The sequence below is a fragment of the Vanessa cardui genome, chromosome 15 (assembly GCF_905220365.1).
Source record: "Vanessa cardui chromosome 15, ilVanCard2.1, whole genome shotgun sequence".
Taxonomy (NCBI): domain Eukaryota; kingdom Metazoa; phylum Arthropoda; class Insecta; order Lepidoptera; family Nymphalidae; genus Vanessa; species Vanessa cardui.
In genome coordinates this window covers 7486492-7508166 of record NC_061137.1, presented here as the reverse complement: position 1 = coordinate 7508166, position 21675 = coordinate 7486492, and the positions used below count along the sequence as shown (strand labels likewise).

The 21675-nt window shown below is 34.2% G+C and overlaps 2 protein-coding genes across 2 annotated transcripts; both read right to left on the bottom strand.

Moving 5' to 3' along the window:
• Nucleotides 1–156: 156 nt before the first annotated feature.
• Nucleotides 157–18707, bottom strand: LOC124535579 (ribonuclease 3). Its single transcript, XM_047111830.1, has 19 exons — nucleotides 17408–18707; nucleotides 17161–17242; nucleotides 16613–16820; nucleotides 15853–15988; nucleotides 14814–14969; nucleotides 14133–14353; nucleotides 13509–13636; nucleotides 13054–13183; nucleotides 11523–11700; nucleotides 10830–11037; nucleotides 10501–10741; nucleotides 9300–9520; nucleotides 8045–8176; nucleotides 6006–6177; nucleotides 5321–5502; nucleotides 4549–4713; nucleotides 2668–2828; nucleotides 1754–1899; nucleotides 157–888 (listed from the first exon to the last, which is right to left on the bottom strand). Exons 1-19 carry the CDS (start codon nucleotides 18307–18309, stop codon nucleotides 470–472), a joined length of 4188 nt encoding a protein of 1395 aa, XP_046967786.1. The 5' UTR covers nucleotides 18310–18707; the 3' UTR covers nucleotides 157–469.
• Nucleotides 18708–19347: 640 nt separating this feature from the next.
• LOC124535806 (mitochondrial tRNA-specific 2-thiouridylase 1) lies at nucleotides 19348–21199 on the bottom strand. Its single transcript, XM_047112165.1, has 5 exons — nucleotides 20976–21199; nucleotides 20540–20890; nucleotides 20243–20469; nucleotides 19914–20081; nucleotides 19348–19677 (listed from the first exon to the last, which is right to left on the bottom strand). Exons 1-5 carry the CDS (start codon nucleotides 21049–21051, stop codon nucleotides 19378–19380), a joined length of 1122 nt encoding a protein of 373 aa, XP_046968121.1. The 5' UTR covers nucleotides 21052–21199; the 3' UTR covers nucleotides 19348–19377.
• Between the last annotated feature and the right edge of the window lie 476 nt (nucleotides 21200–21675).

The following is a 21675-nucleotide window of genomic DNA, read 5'->3' as shown; positions in this document are numbered from 1 at the left end:
AAAGAACACATAAATACTTAAAAAATACATAAGTATTGCTTAGCTGTATAATACGTGATTGGATTTACATAAAGCCATACCACCAAATTAAACACTACTAATAACATTAAATAATCTCAATTTATACAAAAATAAATTAAAAATAAAAACGGGGTATCGCATTTCATAGACATTTATTTAAATTTTTTTGTTGTCACACGTCAAAATGTAAAGTCTTTTTTAAGTATCAAGCTCAGTACAACTTTTATACTTACAGTAAATAGCGACGGATTGTTGCTAGAGAAAAATACATTTATTGAATATTGATTAAACATTTAGGCTTATCGTAACTTGTTTTGCTTATAATCTACGTTAATGGAATATACCAATAACCCTACATCGATACGCTTATATAATATGCCTTTTAGACAACATGGAAATATTGAAATTTCAACACTCATTAAATAAGTTTTTCCCATTAAGACCCAAACTAGTCATCATCGGAGTCGAGTTTGCGGCATTTCTCTTTCAGCTTATCGTATTCGTTCCTCTTTATCAGATCCTCCTTTAACTTCTCCATGTCAGTCAGGAGGCTGCTGACCTGTATGTTTTCAAACTTATCGGGAACTGTTGCTGAATCGCTGTCCAATCCGGAGTCGTCGTTTGAATTTCGATCTTCCGGATTTTGCTGCTCTGTGTCCGAAGGTTCCCGGACGCTTTCGTCCGAACTTTCCTCCTCTTGAGCTCCGAGTCTGTACGCTTTGGGCGCGTTGTCGTCGTTAATCTTCCTTTGGAACAACGATTCCTTTTCCGGTTTCGTGTTTTTATTGTTGCCCTTCTGACGATTTTTCTTCTTCCGCATTGTCTTCGCAATTAGTCTTTTTTGATGATCCAATTGCGGGAATAATTCTGGAATAAATATATTATAGAATAAAATAAGAAAAAAAATAATGAAGAAATCCTGAAAGGATTTCTTCACAAGAATTTACGGTATCTCTACCGTAAAAATAAAATATATCACAATTTTTATTAACAAACTAGAATAAAAACATTGATCATTTACAGATCGATTAAAAATTATGGACATTTATTTGATATTCATTTGTAAATTGCAAACAACTCCCCACTGGTGTTCTTTGCAATCAATAACGACACATAGTGTGTGTAACGGGAGGTATTATTTAAAGTGTGTGTGTGACGGTTGGTCGTGTAGGGGCGTCTGCGCAGTGAGCCTGTTCGTATTTAACGTGTAAGTGTGACGGTTGGTCGTGTAGGGGCGTCTGCGCAGTGAGCCTGTTCGTATTTAAAGTGTGTGTGTGACGGTTGGTCGTGTAGGGGCGTCTGCGCAGTGAGCCTGTTCGTATTTAAAGTGTAAGTGTGACGGTTGGTCGTGTAGGGGCGTCTGCGCAGTGAGCCTGTTCGTATTTAAAGTGTAAATGTGACGGTTGGTCGTGTAGGGGCGTCTGCGCAGTGAGCCTGTTCGTATTTAAAGTGTGTGTGTGACGGTTGGTCGAGTAGGGGCGTCTGCGCAGTGAGCCTGTTCGTATTTAAAGTGTAAGTGTGACGGTTGGTCGTGTAGGGGCGTCTGCGCAGTGAGCCTGTTCGTATTTAAAGTGTAAGTGTGACGGTTGGTCGTGTAGGGGCGTCCGCGCAGTGAGCCTGTTCGTATTTAAAGTGTAAGTGTGACGGTTGGTCGTGTAGGGGCGTCCGCGCAGTGAGCCTGTTCGTGCCTGCGGCCCACTGCGCAGCGGTAGCGTGTGCGTGTGTCGCTCACCGTGCGCGCAGCTGAGCGCGTGCTCGGCGGCGTTCATCTCGGCCTCCTGTATGGAGTGCCCGCGCGCCGCCGCCAGCCGCTCGCCGCGGAAGTACACGCCCACCGTGTACACGCGCGTGTTGGTCGGGCCCAGGCACTCGATCACCCTGCGCACGCACAAGCCCAACTCACATTCACTAATCACTCTACTCATATATATTATGCAATATGCATCGAAATAAAAATCGTTAAGTAATAAATTTAAAGTAATCAAGATATTGACTGTTGCTTCTCAATATATATTCTGAAATGTTATGTTTGTACGAAAAAATATTAATGATTTCATGAGAAAATGTGATACTCATAGCATTGGTACAAGGAACAAACACAAACTTGTTACTCCTGTTACTCGACTACATAGTCAGTAAGTCCTTTGTGGGGCAGTGTCTACGGTTTTACAACAGGATACCAAAAAGCGTTCAAAATGCCTCTGTTGCCAATTTAAAAAAATTATTAAGGAACGCTTGTGTGCAAAAGGTTACTATACAATTAATGAGTTTATGATCGATATAGCACACCTTGGGAATGAAACGATAGCCTTCTGGCTATTTCAACTCATACTAAATTGTTTATATAATCTATGAGACAAACAAAAAAAAAATTCTCGCTGAGTTTCTTTCGCCGGTTCTTCTCAGGTCAGGGTATTTTCATAAGTTACAAACAGTAGAATAAATGACAAGTGAGTGGTACCAACCAGACGGGCTTGCGTAAAGCCCTACCACCAAGTACAACACAATACAAACGACAAGAGCATTAATGTGTACTATTAATAAAAATAGAATTTTTAAATTATATTATTTGTTTATATTGTATTATTTCAAACTACTGGTTAGCTGTGGGTAGTCGCAAAGACTAGGCAAAAACAAAATACGAACTTGTAAACCGGTATGTCAGGCTCTCCTCCTTCCATGGAGCGCAGAGTGAGACAGCACTGCTGCAGCTTCGACTTGGGATCGTTCCAGTTCTGGTTCAAGATGAATTCCTGCAGACGCGGGAACAGGCACGCGTTGCAGAACGCCTGGCAGTATTCTAAATTCTTGGATGGAATCATTTTTTTTTTATTTATTTATTTCTTTTTATAATAAAACATACACATTAATATATTTTACAAGCTATTAAACCATTTTCTGGTTTGTATTGGCTAAGAAAAGTATTCGCATATACTATTTATTAAAACTAAACAATACAGACTGTTCCCAAATGTCTCATTTAATTATATATATTTTTTTTATTTATATACATACCATATACACATACACATACATACACATACATACACATACACACACATACATATATATACACATATTTATACATATATATATACATACATATATATACATACATAGTATATTATAATTTTTGATAAAAATATTTTTTTAGGACATTTTTGATATTTTTTTCTGTAATTTTTTCTCTAATAGTTTTTGGTAACTAATTTATAAACATAGGTAGGACATAGTTAAGAGATTTTTTCCCGTATAGATTTTTGGTTCTTGGAAAGGTTAAGTTTTTATTGGTTATATTTCTGGTAGTCATATTATGAATATAAGGATTTTTTAGTTCATTATTAAAATAATTGTTAGAGAGTATAACGAGTTTAATTAGATCATACACTGGTAAGACTTTACAATATTTGAAAAGAGAAATTTTGTTTTTTATTTTAATTTGAATTTTTTGGGGTACTATATTTTTTAATATTCTTTGCTGTATTTTAAATATTCGGTCTAGGTAAGTTTTAAATGTACGTCCATAACTACCCAGGCCGTAGGATATGATACTTTCTGCTAGGGTCCTATACATCATGAGTAATATGGGGAAGGGTACCTTATGCTTTATTATGTATAGTTTTGCCATAAAAACACGTAACTGATCGCATACCTTATCAACGTGCTTACTCCAGTTAAAACGATTATCTACAATTAGGCCAAGATATTTTTGTTCTTCAACTAATTTTAGAGGTGGACAATAGCATTTAATGCCATTACATTGAGTGTGTAAACAGTGATGATCGTGGGCAATGACCCGAGGTATTATATCTGTGATATTATGACTAGAACGGACATGCATTAGGCTAGTTTTTTCTGCATTTAGAATAAGTCCATTATCGTGTGACCACATGCAAATTCTATCAAAATCTGCCTGAATTTCAGATTCAGCAACGTTTATATGTTTATTAGATGATATAAGGCAAGTATCGTCAGCAAATTGATAAATTTCACATTTTTGTACTATATGGCTTATATCATTTACATAGGCAAGATAATGCAAGGGGCCTAAAACAGATCCTTCAGCCGTTCCCTCACTAACACATACACTCTCACTATACGATGACCCTATCTTGACTTTATAAGACCTATTATTAAGATAATTCTCACACCATTTAAGTAATGGCCCCCTAACTCCAGTATTATCCAGTTTTTTTTATTAAAATATCATGTTGCAAGGTATCGAAAGCCTTACTGTAGTCGATAAAAATTATTAAAATATAAATCATTTATTTTCAAATTCGTATATCATCATTTTAAATAATACAAATTAAATACTATTATAACTCAATTTAGATTGAGGATTCCACCAAATTGAAATTTTTACGAATTATGTATTTCTCTTGCTATTAATAAGCTTCTGTTGTTTACATAGTCAATGGTACGGAACCCTTCGTGAGCGAGTTCGTGATATTTAGACTATTACTTTAAGTTTTTTTTTTATTTTATTAATGAGACTATCATAATTCGCTACATAAATAAACCTACCTTATCAATATACAAAGCGCCCAGAAATGCTTCAAGCAAATCCGCCTTGTGTTTCTTTGTGGTTGGCTTAGCTTTGGGATTGTTGTATATGGCGTACTCCGACATATTGAGATCATCACACACCATTGCTTGCGTGCGATTATTGACTAGAGATGACCGAAGCAACTGGAAATATAATCTTGTTTAAAATTTCTGATACAAAAAAATAATTAATATAATTATTAATTAATTTTAAATATGCGTAAGTTCTGTCTTTCTGTTGCTCTTTCAGGGATTTTTTACGGAAACCAAATCACTAAAATTTACAGAAATGTATTCCTGGCACATTTTTATTATATATTCCAGACAAAATTAATAGGTACAGTATCAATTAAAATAAATTAGGTATAGTACGACACAAATTAGATCTACATCTAATTTACACTGCCGATTTACACAGCCAATAGAAATAGCTCCATATCGCGCCATTCGACGCTATTCGTCGCTATAGATTCACGCGTCAGAGAAAGCAAGTGCATGTAAATCGATGCGTCAAATTGACGAATATATTAGGTCATATGATATTACAAGTTATTACGTTTGCGTAAAGATCATATTCGCATGAGAAATAATTATTGATAATTTGGTATAGCGTACTCAATTCGGATGTGATAGGTTTTACGAATTTTGCCGATGCGACATCTATGTCGTGTCGTACTATACTCTATCAATGGCAATTGTATGGGTGAGGATGACAACATATTGTATATTATCATGATAAAAATGGTCTCACAGATAAATGCCCTTCGTGGTGGTCCGGGAAGTGTCTGTACAGCCTATCGGACACAACAAGTTGCAGCACGGTGTCACCCAGAAACTCCAAGCGCTGGTTGGATCCCAGGGTCAGATGCGTGAATCCCACGGAGCGGTCAGTGAACGCACGCGCTAACAGACGTATGTGTTTAAATTGAACACCTGAAATAAACTTATACCCTTAATATACATTAGAAATGATAATAAGTTAAAATTTAAACAAAAAGTAATTAAGTATTTTCTAGTTTACATCTAAGTCTCGTGCTCAGCAGTGAACGGAAATACTGGAGGAAACCTGCATGTGTCTAATTAAAATTAAGATTAATTTATTCGAATATTTTTTTTAGACAACATTTATTACATTACTCTGATCCCAATGTAAGTAGCTAAAGCACTTGTGTTATGGAAAATCAGAAGTAATGAAGGTACCACAAACACCCAGACCCAAGACAACATAGAAAACTAATGATAATCTATATCTCAGCTCAGCCGGGAATCGAACCCTTGAAAACCGATGTACACACCACTCGACCACGGAGGTCGTCAACCCGCATTGATGCAGGAGAATAAGTTCTACACCTTCAAAGAAATAGAGGCTTTAACATGGCAGTGAATCAGAAAGAAAAAGAGAGTGGGTGAATAGTGTCACAGAATATTTGGCTAACCTATACTCTCTTCAAATTCAGTCAACTTCTGTAGGAACTCAAAGTTTTTAATATATTTCCTGTCGCCCAACGGCTCTTGGTCTTGCAGCGGATGCGGTCGCTCCTTAGACCACGCCTCCAGCAAATCAGGTTCGTGGTACCAGAGAGATAACCCAAACACTTTATCCGTGACCTGAAATAATAAAAAAAATATCTTATATAGAAGATAAAGAAATTATTATAACTAAAACAGTTCCTCGCATTAATCACAAAAAATATTGGAAAGTGAGAATTATTAATTAACAATACGAAAAATATTGTTGTACTTTTTTTTTATGATTATTATGTAGTATGTTCTACTGACCGATTGCGTCAAGGCGGACAATAACATATGCAATCTATTATCTCTCTTTAAGAATAATTCGCTATGATAATTACTCGGCACTACAGCAGAGGTCATGTAGGGGATAAACAGTAAAAAAGAGAGCAAAGACACTTATCGAGAAACGGAGGTGTAAAGATAGGCGCACACCGAGGCTGGCCGCAACGCATAACAAAAATTCTCCTGAATCAGTTTCATACATTTTGTATGGGCTATCGCACACCTCAGGCTGGCCGCGACGCGCCGCATCGCAACGCATTGGCGCATCACTAGCCAGGCGTATTTTTGCGGCGATGTTATGCGTTGCAATGCGGCCCGTCTCAGTGTGCGTTAGCAGACGCAACAATTCGACGAAATTAGTTCGCGAATTACCATAATTAATTAATAAAAATAATTGATAAAACAGAAACCGAATCATCAACAATATTTATTCAGGTATTTTTTTATAGTACTAAAGTTTATTATTTTTTTTAGTAGAACAGTACAAGGAATTGTGCGACCTACAATATCCCAAATATGATGATGTACAGAGAAGGAATAATATGGCAAGAGAAAGGCGGAATCATAAAACAACATATTAAAAAAAAAGCTCTTCGTCAGAACTATCCATCTTCTTCGATTGCCAAAACCTGACTGACTATAAGATATTGGGTTGCGGTGATACCCGATGCGCCTTCTATATGCTTTGGCGCAATTTTGCAATGCGATGCGTTGAGGCCCGCCGCGGCTATAGTTTGCGCGAGCCTTAATAATCAGTCAGGTTTTGGCAATCGAAAAAGATGGATAGTTCTGACGAAGAGCTTTTTTTTAATATGTTGTTTTATGATTCCGCCTTTCTCTTGCCATATTATTCCTTCTCTGTACATCATCATATTTGGGATATTGTAGGTCGCACAATTCCTTGTACTGTTCTACTAAAAAAAATAATAAACTTTAGTACTATAAAAAAATACCTGAACAAATATTGTTGATGATTCGGTTTCTTTTTTATTAATTATTTTTATTAATTAATTATGGTAATTCGCGAACTAATTTCGTCGAATTGTTGCGTCTGCTGACGCACAATGAGACGGGCCGCATTGCAACGCATAACATCGCCGCAAAAATACGCCTGGCTAGTGATGCGCCAATGCGTTACGATGCGGCCCGTTGCGGCCAGCCTGAGGTGTGCGATAGCCCATACAAAATGTATGAAACTGATTCAGGAGCATTTTTGTTATGCGTTGCGGCCCGTCTCAGTGTGCGCCTATCTTAATACTCCAAGCTGCTTTTTAAGTTTACGCAGAAATTTTTAACTTTGCCGTTTAGTAAATTCAAATCGTTTGTTAAAAATACATTGGTAGAAAAAGCATACTATTCGATACAAGATTTTGTAGATGATAAAAAAGCGTGGAGTTAATACCTGTTGACTTCCAAGCAGGATACATTAATTGAAATAATTGTATTTAATTAACATGACGTTGTATTTTTTAAATGTTAAAAAAAGAGTAACTACTGAGTTTCTTGCCGGTCCTTCTCGGTAGAATCTACTTTCCGAACCGGTGGTAGCTTCACTTAATTGTAAAATGACGATTCAAAAGTGCTTATAAAAGCCTACTTGAATAAAGTTTATTTTGATTTTGCTACAAATATCACAACTAAGATTGTTTTGGAGTCGTTTTGGTGCAAGCGGGGCTACCTCCAGGCCGGCGTCGAGGAACAGGGCTCCCATGAGCGCCTCGAAGCAGTTTGCCATCGCGTGGCGCATCACTACTTCGCGGCACAGGTCCGAGCCGTGCGCGTACAGCATGTACTGCTCCAGACCTATGTTCTGTGAACACATACGCATTACTGACGACAAAGTAAAAGCAACCTAATACCTTTATTACAAGGTTAATTATACAATAATTAGTTGGTTTTCGTTTTTGTTTGTAGCTCATATTATTGGATTTTTTTAATGAAATTATGATGATTAGTTTTGTAATACATTTATAAAACGAAAAAACAAACCAAAAATATATCACATGTTCTACATAAACACAAATATATATATATATAAGATATTGATCAATGATATTCTAATAAACAGATATGTTATATCCATACTAAACAACAGAAAAAAGTGTGCCGCGCCGGGGACCGTTTTTTTTACTTTTCGTTAAAAGTAAAAAGGATAGCTTGATAAAAACAATAAGTAAGAGGGATAACTAGATGTTTTAATTACGCAAAACGTATTACTAAGTAATTATGATGTATTAAAACGTATTACTACGTAAAACGACTAAAGGCAAACGTCCCAATTAGGACGTTTTCTAGTCTTCACTTTTTGCGCGTTAATAATATATCTGTTTACTAAAACATCATTGCTGACGAGGTAATGACGTTTGCATCATTGTCTTTTTGTATGAAATAGGGGGGCAAATGGGACAAATGAGCCATGGTCAGAGGTCACCCCAGCTTTAGGCTTTGGTACCGCAAGAAATTTTAATCATTTCTTATATATGCCGCTAACTATAGAAACTGAGTTATTACGTCCTTTCTACCGTTAGTTACACTGGCTGTGACCAATAATAATTATATTGTTGGAATAAACATCTAAGTCGAATGACATATGCGTCACGTCACATAAAATCTTTAAAAAAAAAAGAAAAAAAGGCGGGAGTATTGCGGTAGATACAAATTTACCGCTATTATCATTTAATACGATCGTCATATCGATCTTAATATTCTTCTTTTTTTGTCTACTACTCTATTTGTAAATTGACTTGTCAGTTACTTATTTGTATATATAAAAAAAAAAATTTGTCTGCTACGCCATTACGTAACCAGCGACAAATTGTGCGTTCTTACGCAAAACGAAGTTTCCACGAATGGACTATTCACTTCAAAATATCGTTTTACAAGAAGAGAAGTATAAAACTTTCTTACAAAGTTATAGCAATAATCTTTTATACCTTCGCTAACTGCGCCAAGTGTTGGTTCTGCACAATAGAAGCTCTATAAGTCGCCAAGCCACCCTCCGTGAGTCCCGGAAACATCCGGAACAAATGTATGGAGGATATGAACTCGACCACTGCGTCTCCGAGGAACTCCAAGCGTTCGTTGTGTTTTATATCGGACTCTGTCTCATTGGTCTTACCGAAACGAGACATTATGTTTATGAGTGTCACGATACCTGGAAAAGATTAATAGTAGTGGGTAGAACTTTTATGTTTTGTATTTGTATGTATATTTATGAGTCGAGATGGCCCAGTGGTTAGAACACGTGCATCTTAACCGATGATTGCGGGTTCAAACCTAGGCAAGCACCGCTGATTCATGTGCTTAATTTGTCTTTATAATTCATCTCGTGCTCAGCGGTGAAGGAAAACATCGTGAGGAAACCTGCATGTGACAAATTTCATAGAAATTCTGCCACATGTGTATTCCACCAACCCGCATTGGAATAGCGTGGTGGAATACTTTCCAAACCTTCTCCTCAAAGGGAGAGGAGGCCTTTAGCCCAGCAGTGGGAATTTACAGGTTGTTGTTGTTTGTTGTTGTATATTTATATCAATTTATCTAGCACTAGTTGTCGTTCGCGGTGTTGCTCGCTTTTTAGGGGGTTGGTTGTCATATGTTAGGCAAAAAAAGTAACTTATATCCTTCCCTGGACTTCAAGTTTGCTTCATACGAAATTTCATCAAATTCACAGACAGAAAGAGTTACTTACATACAGAGTTAGTTACATTTATAATATTAGCAGAGATTAGACATAATGTTGTCTTAAATTTTCGCGATTATTACACATTTAAATAAAACTAGTTATAACGGATTTGAATCGCATATATTTATTATTTTTAATTATTTTTTTATTTTACATCCCGACGTTTCGCCGCAAACGCTGTAAAGTGCTCGAAACGTCGGGATGTCAAAAATAATTAATATACGCGATTCAAATCCGTTATAACTAGTTTTATTTAAAAGAGATTAGACAGATATGTCTTCTAAATCAGTCCTAAAATAGATTTTACATACTACTTCAGCTACAAAGACGAAATTGCTTGCAGAATTCATTGTACATACATTGGGTATATTTATGCATAAAAAAAAACGAAATGGAATGAAAAAGTCTATGTTATGTAAATGGAGATAGAAAAGAATGTGACATAATACCTTTCTTCCTCGTGTAATGTATCCTTCTGTCGCCATACTCCGGCTGTCGTATACCACAATTGGTCAAACTATTTCTAGCGTGGTCGGGATTCGTTCCAAAGTTCTCTCTGTACGAAGGATGGGTCAGTGCTGTTTGCAAGAGTGCCCTCTGTTTGAACGTATAACCAATCTTCTCCTCTAAGCTCTCTAGAGATTTGTGGAATCTTAGGTGTCTCACTAGAACCGGTATTAACATGGCGTGCTGAGAAAATTGTTAAAAAATAATTAAATCGATTAATTCTTACAGGAAGATGAATTATAGTGATGTTTGTAAAGATTTTTCTGTTTACCTGTACCACATCGCACATAAGGCCGGTTGTATAAAAGCCCTCCGAAGATATGGCAACCGTGACATCCCTTTTCATTTTACTCTGTGTCCTCATTTCCTGTAATCTCGCTTCTTTTGCCGCCAACTTTTGCCGTTCAACGGACGACGGCTTTGCCATGTTGGCAATGAGATGACGATATTTTACATAATAACGCCACGCTTTTTGATACCTAAAATATTTAACATCGTTCAAAAATGTCGTCAAAAACAAAGTTCATTTTTATTCTTGGTTATTTTATTTTAAAATACAAAAGAGTTTGCTCAGTGACTAACATTTTATAAGAACTGATTACCTTCCCTAAAAAAATTAAAGACATAATATGGCACTTGCTCCTATAACTGGATAGTTATGAAAAAGTGGACTGCAAACACGTAATCATGAATATTGCAGAATACATACAAAGACAAATCATATTTTAGAAATCCACATTACACCTTTAACCGATGCTACTACAGAAACACATATGTACTATGTCAATGAGGAAATCAATGTAAAGCTCAAAATGAGTTTAAGTTTAAGAACCTCACAAATACAAATATATAAAAATCGATCGAGCGCAAGAATGCAAATTATTGCTGCTTGGCGGTAAAACATATGATGAGGCGTTGTTCTACCTCCAAGTAAAACAAAAATTATAATACTACAAAAACTCACTCAGGGTTTCCAGCGTAACTCAGTTGAGGTGGCCTTATACCGAAATGCACTATTTCTGGATAATAGTTTTTCATTTCCGAAGGATCCTTCATTTCTCCGATATTGATAGTCGGACTTCGGTCCAGTTGATCGACGCGGACTGAACACGGTTTCTTACCGGGGTACGTCACTATCATACCTGTAAGTATATTTTATTTTTAAACTTTTGTCCGCTGTTTCTTAAAAACATTTTCTAAATAATAGTAAAATGTACTGTTATAATTAATATATGCAAGGGTGTCACAAACGTTAAAAAGAAAGAAAACCTTAACTTATTTGAAAATAATATAATTTTGTTGATGTGACAAAGCAAAACCTAAATATATGTTCAATTTTTAAAGTTTTTATTTTATTTTATTTTTAATCGTTATTGACCGTGTCCATTTACGCACTGCGCGCACTGGTAACTTTTGTCACGGTGACTGTTTCGTCACTTCCGTCGAGTCCATGAATATGTATGGAGGTGCGCGCACATTACGACGTGACATTTGTGTCTGCGTCTGTACATATTCACGGGCTCGACAAGAGTGACGAAACAGTCACCGTGTCAAAAGTTACCAGTGCGCACGAGTTCTTAGATAACATCCAAAGTGCATCTAAATAGATTACCTCAGGTAGTGAAATATAAATTATGAAATTTAATGAAATGTAAAATTTATGTACAAACGTAACTCAATATTCTAATTTTGAATTATAAAAGCATCTTCTTATTTTATTATATTAAAATTAAAAGTCGTAATTATTAATCTGTATAGAACGTGACCTAAAACACGAGCCGCTGGTGTATGACGTCATATAGGCAAAAACTGACAATACAGTGTAATCAGTTACGTGCATTCATATCAAATTTAACTTTAAGCAGTAATCATTGCTTTCCTTTGTCAGTTGCTTTATTAAAACCTACTTATTTATTTAGCTGTTAAAGTTGAATTACTTTCAGTCATACAAACGACTTTTGTTTTTACCAATATGACGTATCGAAACTTTTGCGGAAATATTAAAATGTTATCTTATTTTACGACAAGAAAACGTGTTTATTTTGCCGAAATATATTTTAACTAGGAATGTCAACTTCTTGTAGTACTTTTCAAATATAGTAGAATACCCAAAATATAAATTATTAGCATCACACTCAACTATATTGAGTTATTCATTTGCTTTTGTGCAAAAGCAGACTTATTGCGAAATTTTACACCAGTCAACAACGCAAAAACAAGGAGCAAAGCACAATATAATATAAACATGATAATAATAATATAATAATAAACATGACAGAAACGTTACAAATGACATGAATATTTTGTATAGATTTCATCCAGCTGCATAAATTTTTTATTGATTTCTGATTAGAAAACATTATTAAAATAAATAAAAAAGTTCGCAAGAGCCTTAATATATAAATATAATGAAAATAGCTAGACATAACTTTCCTTACACATCCGCAAATAAATTCGCAAGGCATAAAACTACTATTATTTTTGTTACATTATACCTTTAATCCTGTCGACAAACTTTTGCCAGCTATAATGGTCGATGTCGTGGTACTCTGCCAACATCTCCGGTGGGACGAGTAAGCCGCTTTCATTGATTAGAAATTTCAGGACCTCACACATTGACAGGACCTTGGAATTAAAGCATATACATAGAATATATTTTACTAGTTTTTCTCAGAAAAATTATGGGTACCATATATTGGTATCTTATATATATACTATACTTTTCAGCCTTTTTTGACAATTACATCGATTGTGTATTAAGCAAATATTTAAAATCTATTCGTATGATCGTTAGTGTTTTGAAAGTATTCTGCAAAAAAATATAAATCTACTAAAATGTTTCAAACAAGCTGTAAATTTATTAATTGCAAAATATAATATGACTGTGAGATATAATTATACAATAGAATAATTTGCCCAAATAAGGAAGTTGACTAAATTATTTAGATACCTCACATCCGCCTTCAGGAAGGTATCGAATGAATCGCGGCATAAAATGGAACTGCGAACAGGTATCGTCGGTACCTTTGCCCAGATCTAAATCTACGAGTTCTAGTAACTCTGTGAATAAGTACTCCTCTGAAACATAGAAACGTTACCAAACATTGTAATTTTCCCATTAACAAAATACTAACTAACTGGTCTAATACCGAAGTTCGTAGTCTCAGTTAACTTTAATTTATGTTCTTACGTGTTTTTTTTTTTATTTGACGAATTATGGTAATTAATTATGACTCGTCTATAGCGATTTACTAAACTTCCAGAAGTTAAAACGATTTCTTGCAATGCCTGACAGATCCTGACTTGAATCGTACATTTTTTAGACGAACGGAAAAATGTTCACGTCAGAAGTTACTATCTGACGGTGTAAGGAATATTAAACATTCCTTCCAAGCTTGGTAGCTAAGATGTTATGTCCCGTATGCCTGCAGTTACACTGACTCTCACACCTTTCCAACCGGAACTCAGCCATACTCCATACTGGTCTACCAAATTAACATAAGGTCTTGCTTGCATATATCAGAAAATATATTGTTTTAGGCATTATTAGTGATAAATATTCAAAAATATTTACCAAATAGATTCAATTCCTCTATAGTAAAGTTTTGGGGCGCTGGTTCCTCGACGTATAATATCGTATATTCAATATTGAATCTTATGACTTTGCATTTCGGCAGTTTCGCTAGTTTGTAGTGTGAAAACATTGAAAATCCAGAGAATAGAAATTCGTGTTCGTCGTGTCCTATAATTGTCGGCGCTTTTATGAGAAAATTTGTCGGGGGTGACACCGTTATGCTGAAATAAAGATCACAAAGGCGAGATGAGTTCAAGATCAAAATGTCTTCGCGCGCTTAGTTCAATTATAATATTTTATTTGACGACCGTGACTGTCGGTGTAGATGTGGGTGTTGTCATAGTAGATCGGTTTTTATGGGTACGCCATTCCGGGGTCAATATAGAAAAAGTTCATTCGTTTTCTATGTTGTCTTGAGTCTGGGTATTTGCGGTACCGTTACATCAAATTTTCCATAAAATAAGTGCTACTATATTAGGATCAGAGTAATGAATGTGATGTTGTTCAATATTTAAATTCAATAAATCCTGTAGTCGGTGAAATAAGCTGATAGTTGACATTGAACATGAATTGACACTTTAAGTACTCAACATTTTTTAAATTTAAATATTCCATAACAGTTCTATTGCAACTAGATTGCTATGCGAGGTGTGAGTCTGTGTAATGGCAGCTGGCACTCACCAGTAGTGGTAGAGGCGGCCGATGTTACTCTCGGAGGGCACGCACTTGGGGAAGGAGCGCTCGCCCGCGTACACGCCGTGGCGGATGCCGAGACGCCGCGCACGCGCGCTGCAGCGGCACAGCGGACCGCCGTTCATCTCGCCCGTGTTGTTGAACCTGACACGACCTCACTGACTTATACTCCTACCCCCAAATCCACATCAAACTCAAAAATAAACTTATTTATGTAACTTATTCCAATTTGAAGAATTCATAAAGATAATCGAAATTTAGATTTAAGTATTTCATGTAGCCTGCCACTTTTTTGGCATTTTTTTTGCAATTTGATTCAACGTCATACATTATTCAAGCTCTCGACCAATAATATCGCGTCAAATCAATGTCTAATTTTGTTTATTTGGGTTTTGTCCTATTGTGGCCAACCGCTATTCTAAAATTGTTCCTTTAATTAACAAACACGAGCCCTCCATTTTAAATTATCGTCGTGAATTAGTGTCTTAACAATCATAGATTTTAAAGATGTCATACTTTAGATTCAATTATTAATATAAATTAAAGACAAAAAAAAACGATATATAATGACGCGTTTTCTTGTTGCTAATCACATATCTAAATAGTTTAAAAATAAGAATACTACAGGAACTTTATAGCAGAACTATGTCGTATTCGCGATGAAATATGTTTTTTTTTTTTCTTTTACATAAATAATCCATTAAATTTTGCTTTGATAAATCGACTTATGATTAAAAGTTAGTGATTAAGTAAACACACAATTTCAAAATATTGAGAAACCTTAGACGTAGCTCTCATGTAATGATAAAATTAAATACTAAATAACATGTTAGAGCTACTTCACGAAGCTTGAATAGTGCTTTTATTTTCTATTTTCCAGCATCAAACTTTGTTGTTTCAGAATAAAACTGACCAAGTCACTAAGAGTTAGTTAAATTGTGTATTGATATGTAATTTAATGAAATAAATAATAAATTATTGTTTTCAGATCTATAATCTTTACATAATCAATACTTTTCTTACAAACCATAGTTCAGGATGAAGTCTCCTTGGATGGCTTTGCTTCCTTTGTAACTCCAACATGATCCTGTCTGTGTATCCTTGTAAACCGTCATCATCCACGCTCTCGTCACTCTCTGATGATGAGGAACTTTTATCTTCCACTATAAAAACATTTCACAAAAACGAAAATTAAATTTAGAAAATAGTAAAACCAAAGAACATTTTATTGTGATACTTTTAATGCTCATATGAAGTTTTTTTTTGTAAAATATTTATGAAGTTTTTTATCATACATATAAAAATATAAAATAATAGGCTATTTGACTGGTTTTTAAAATCAATTTTATATTATTTAGTAGAGGTTAAGGAACGCAGTAAAAGTTGATTTTTTATTTCTAGTACATATTTGCCGAAAAATATCATATAAAAATTCCATATTTAAATAACGCGCGAAAACGCTACTTGGATAATATGGCGATGCAATGGGGTCGGTGACGTCACTTTGCTGTATTTTAATCTGTGGTACATATAGTAGAAAAGCAAGCTTTACAAGAAAATGACTTCATCATAAGCCCGGCCAATCGGGAGCGTTTTGTGTCACGTGACAAACGTTTGAAAAAATGCATTTTTATTTATTGATTTTTGAATAAATTAAGTATTATTTTCAAGTTTCGTTAGTAAATAACCATATTTAAACTCATAATATACACTGATTACAATAATTCACAATTTATTTTTTGCATTGTCAAATAGCCCATATTAAATATTCAAGTTTAAAATCTTACATCTATGCTTGCACATTTTCACTCTTGGTGGTTTCAAAGGCGGCAGTTCGTCCTCTGCTGGCCTTGCATTTCTACCTCTTTCAATAAGAGTTTTGAAAAACTTTTCACAAATTTTCTTTAATCTAGTAGTCTGCTGGACTCCTGTGCCGTCGTCTGAAGGCTTATAGTAAAGCTCAGCGGGTGAGCTTCTATACCACATTTTCGAATTCTTGAACAAATATTTGATACATAATTTATTACCTTATTGAAGAACAATAAACAAAAAATTGGGGTTATTTTAATAACTTTAGTTCATTAAATCTTTAATCATTTTAGAAAATCGATTTATGATTTAAAAAATGTATACAATGGAAACTAACTTTTTTTATTGTTAAAGATTTGGAATAATTCTTTAAAAAATTGTTATGCTCAAAATTATCTTTACTACAAATATAAAAAATGGCAATTTTTAATTTTATTTACAATAAGCTATTTCTGAGGTCTCATAATTTAATAAGTAATCAAATTGTATAGGAGTTTTTATAAAAGAGTTGATACAAAGAACTTACTTCTTCTTCATCAGAATTATGCTCCTTAGACCATTCTTCCATTTTCTTTACAAAATCTTCTGAAGTTCGGCAATAGTTCTTTCTAAAAAAAGCAAATATTATTTAAAACAATATAGAATAAATTATTGTTAAATAACCAAAAACTTAATATTTGAATGCAATTACTTGTAACATATATATTTTGTAACTATATGGAATAAATTAAAAAACAAATATTTGTTGATAAAAATATTAAAAATAATCTTACTGATAATCTATTAAAATTTTTTCACGATCAGTTAAAGGTTTTGGCACTGATGGATCTCGAGAGTTCCTAGATGACAATTCCCTAACACTACTATGTGATTGGGACTCCCTAAAATGAGAGGGAGGTCTGTATTTGTCTGAGCTTTTATAGTGCCTTCTATCATCATGACTGTCAAAGCTTCGACTATGGCTCCTATGATCTCTGTAATTGGAGGAACTCTTACTATGACTCTCAAATTCACGTCTTCTATCATTACATTTATCTCTGTTATAATAATCATCCTTTTCTCTCTGCTTATATTTTGAAGGACTTTTGCTACGATGACTTGAACTTGGACTGCGACTTGATTGTCGATATCTTGATCTTCCTCTATCATATTTGCTACTCCTATCGTAACTTCTTTCCCGGTATGGAGAATATCTAGATCTGGACGATGAATATTCCCTCGAAGAGCTGCAATAGCTTCTGCTACGACGGTCAGATTCATGGCTTTTGGTGTCTTTACTATAGAAATTGCTTGGAGATGTAGCAGTTGCTGTTTTTTGAAGATTTTGAGTAACTGGAGCAGCAGAACTGCCATAATTTTTCCAACTTGGTAACTGCATATTATAATAATGAGGGTAAGTAGACCCCAAAGGCATTGATGGGTATGGTGGTGGAGCATCAATGGGCGGCGGCGGATACATTGACACATTTGGACTGATATTAACTGGTGGAACTGGTGATATGTTCATAAAAGTTGGCGGTGGTATATCAGTGGGATGGCCCGGAGGTAAATATGGGGGTGGGTGGCTATATATCGGTTGAGATGGAGCCAAGGTAGGAGTCAAAGGAGGCCTTACCGGCGGAGGTATGTGAAACGTTGGTGGCGGTACACTAAAATCAACCGGCGGTATTGACATCTTCAAGTATTAAAAACTCATATAAAACAACGTAGAAATATGCTCACAACACATACATAAACATCGGTAAACTGTTACAACTTAGCCACACTTTTATGTTTCATTTTATATTAATTTCTTAATTTATCGGCTTTGCAAATGAACTTTCTCAATGCAGCAGTTAGTCAATCATAAATATTTGTATGTAAGATTTAATATTGCTATTGTTTGATTACGAGTCTCAATACCACTATCCCAAATGTTTTATTTAGCTTTCCATTTACACAAACATAAGTCAATATTTTTTAGTTCAGATATGTTAAAATTTATACGAAAAAAATAAATTTATTGTTTGACACAATTGAGCTATCAAAAGTATGAAAACCCATTAATCAATAGTTATTTCTAGTAATCACATTTTTGACACTATTGACATATGAACTGTCAATCCTTTGGCTAGTAACGTACGCACACATTTTGATATTATCGATAAATTCTACAAGGTGGAGAGTGTAATTACAGGAATATAGGAAATTTATTTTTAATTGATTTATAAACTGTTTTTTTTTTATGTATCTCCATTGTCAGAATAATAATAGAGTAATAGCAATCTCTCTAATAATAAATAACCTAAAGCATGTTGAATTGTTTAATAATAACCTAAGTTTTCATTATTTTTATCATCTCTCTTTTGAGGAGAAGGTTAGGCGCATATATCACCATGCTAATCTAATGGTGGATACATAAGTAGCAAAATTCCGCTGAAATTAGGACACGTGCAGATTTTCTCACGATATTTTCCGTCACCGCCGAGCATGGGATGAATTATAAACAAAAATTAAGCACAAATTTAGTGGTGCTTGCTTTGTTTTGAAATTGCAAACAACGGTTAATTTAGTGGCTATGCAATGTAGGCGTTCTAACCACTGGACCATCTCAGCTCTTATCATAAGGAAGGCCATTTTTGCATGCACTTACCTGATTAATAAAAAAAGGGTTTTTGGTTCAAGTTTTCAAGTCAATATTTGACATGAACTAAAGATAAAATAAAGCTACAAATATTCCAACAAAAGTTTAATAACAAATTAACTAATACAATAAATTATGACAAACATTTTTAATTTTTGCACTTCCAAGGCATTCTTCTTGTCTATAAAATACACCAAATTGACCTTCGGTTAATGCTCTCAGCTTATTAGACAATATTATAGTTAAGCCTTCTGGGTTCTTAATGACTTTACAAGGAACCAGAGGTTTAGTGTGTTGGAATCTAAATAAACAATATAAAACATTATTATTTGTTAATTCTAGAGGTTCTTCATTTATCCAATGAGGTTCTTTTGTGAAGCAGAGATTATTCCATATGGCTGGATGATGAGTACCTGCAACCTGAAAAAACAGTTTAAAAATGTCTATTAACACACATTTATTATACAAAATAAAGTTATTCTCGAGGTAGCAATGAATTATTTTAATGGAATTCTTTAAAGTAGGCTACAATTCTATTTAATTACAAGTGAAAACATATGTATAGCTAATAGTTTTGTTTTTGATATTTTTGTAACAAATATCTTTTTCAATTTTACACATAAAGCTTTATACATAAAAAGTTACTTTATACATACCACATAAATATAATTTTTTTCCAAGTGTTTATTGAATACAAAATATGGTTGTTTGCAATTACTTAAACAACACCTTTGACCAACTGTCCATTTGTGTATACCAGTATGTTCTCCAACTGTTTGGCCGGTGTCAATATCAATAAATGGGCCTGGTTTTGAAGGAATAAACTGTAACAATAAAAACATTTACTGTAATTCAGTAAAACTATTTACATAAAAAATGTTTTAACTGTTTAATTCAATATCCCTTTAATAATTCATTATTTCAGACATGTGTAATATATAAAATAATATTTTACCGATTATTTTTATGTTAAAAAAAAACTTACTTCATCAATAAAATCCTTAAATCTTCTTTTCCCAACAAAACAAATTCCTGTACTGTCCTTCTTATTAGCTACTTGAAGTAATCCTTCCTTTCGAGCTATCTCCCTAACTTCACTCTTTAAAAGATTTGCTATAGGGAACATACATCTTCTAAGTGAAAATTGTTTTACCTGTGACAAGAAGAATGTTTGGTCTTTGTGTTTGTCAATGGGCTGTAATAATCTAACACCTAAGGAAAAAAAATATATTATACAACAAATACAAATGAGACATAACTAATTTTTAAAAGTTATCTTTACCTTCATCCTCTTTATAATTCTTTAAAAAGGGACCAAATGATGTGTTTGCATAGTGACCAGTGGCTATAGCATCAACTGCTAAATTAACCCTGCAATGTTCAAAGAAACTATCAAATTTAATGTATCTATTGCATAAGATGTCAGGGTTTGGTGTGAGTCCCATTTCATACTCCTTCAGTAGGACTGTGAAGACTTCATTCCAATATTCCTTAATAAAATGAACTCTATGCAACGGAATATCAAGCTTACGGCAGGTAAATGAGGCATCTTCATAATCTTTTTCATCTGAACAAAATCCTAATTCATAGTTTCCATCCCAATTTCTCATGAACACTCCTTCTACTTGGTAGTCTAAAATTCGATATTTTTTTGTTGAGTTGAATTATTAAACTTTTTATAAACTTGAATAATTATTAATTTTGAATCAAAAACTAACTTGCTCTTTTTAGTAGCAGTGCAGCAACTGCACTGTCTACACCGCCCGATATACCCACTGCTATTTTTTTAAACATTTGATGATTTAATCTTATCCGACTTATATATCGAAATATAAGTATGAATTAACTGAAATAATAAATAAATAAAATTCATAGGTAAAAAGTCAGCTCATCTTGTGTAAGTCATTTTTATATGACATTAGTGAATAACAGTGACAGACGACAGTTATCCTTATTCCATATCACTCTTGACAATAAGCAAACATTTTTTTCTTTTTTCATTTCTTCTGGGTCAATGATGTTATAGTAAACAGATATGTCATTAACGCGCTGTAATAAGACAACACCGTATAAATGGCTTTATTCTACATAAAATAGTACATAGTTCTTAGTGTGACATAATGACATTAGTTATAAAATAATATAAAGTAAAAATGTTCAATATTACTACATTCACCCACACTTTAATTTAAAACATAGTCTTGTAATCGCGTAGGAAGTCTCTGTTTGATCTACGCAAACTTGCTTCCTCTTCCACAGATGTGGAGAGGTTTTCTTCCGGTAATTGCTCTTCTGTAGATTCGTAATTACACGCGCAAAAAGTGAAGACTAGAAAACGTCCTAATTGGGACGTTTGCCTTTAAGTCGTTTTCATCATAATTATGCCAGTAATACGTTATAATACATCATAATTATGTA

Bases quoted from the DNA above. Each gene is read 5' to 3' on its own strand.
- LOC124535579 (XM_047111830.1), bottom strand. From the start codon at position 18,309: ATGTCAATACCGCCGGTTGATTTTAGTGTACCGCCACCAACGTTTCAC. The intron at 10,742-10,829 runs GTAAACAGAAAA...CAATTTTCTCAG, and splicing joins TTATGTGCGATGTGGTACAG to CACGCCATGTTAATACCGGT. The intron at 6,178-8,044 runs GTAGCCCCGCTT...TTATTATTTCAG, and splicing joins TCCTCGACGCCGGCCTGGAG to GTCACGGATAAAGTGTTTGG.
- LOC124535806 (XM_047112165.1), bottom strand. From the start codon at position 21,051: ATGTTTAAAAAAATAGCAGTGGGTATATCGGGCGGTGTAGACAGTGCA. The intron at 20,891-20,975 runs GTTAGTTTTTGA...ATCGAATTTTAG, and splicing joins ACTGCTACTAAAAAGAGCAA to ACTACCAAGTAGAAGGAGTG. The intron at 20,470-20,539 runs GTAAAGATAACT...TTTTTTCCTTAG, and splicing joins GAATTATAAAGAGGATGAAG to GTGTTAGATTATTACAGCCC.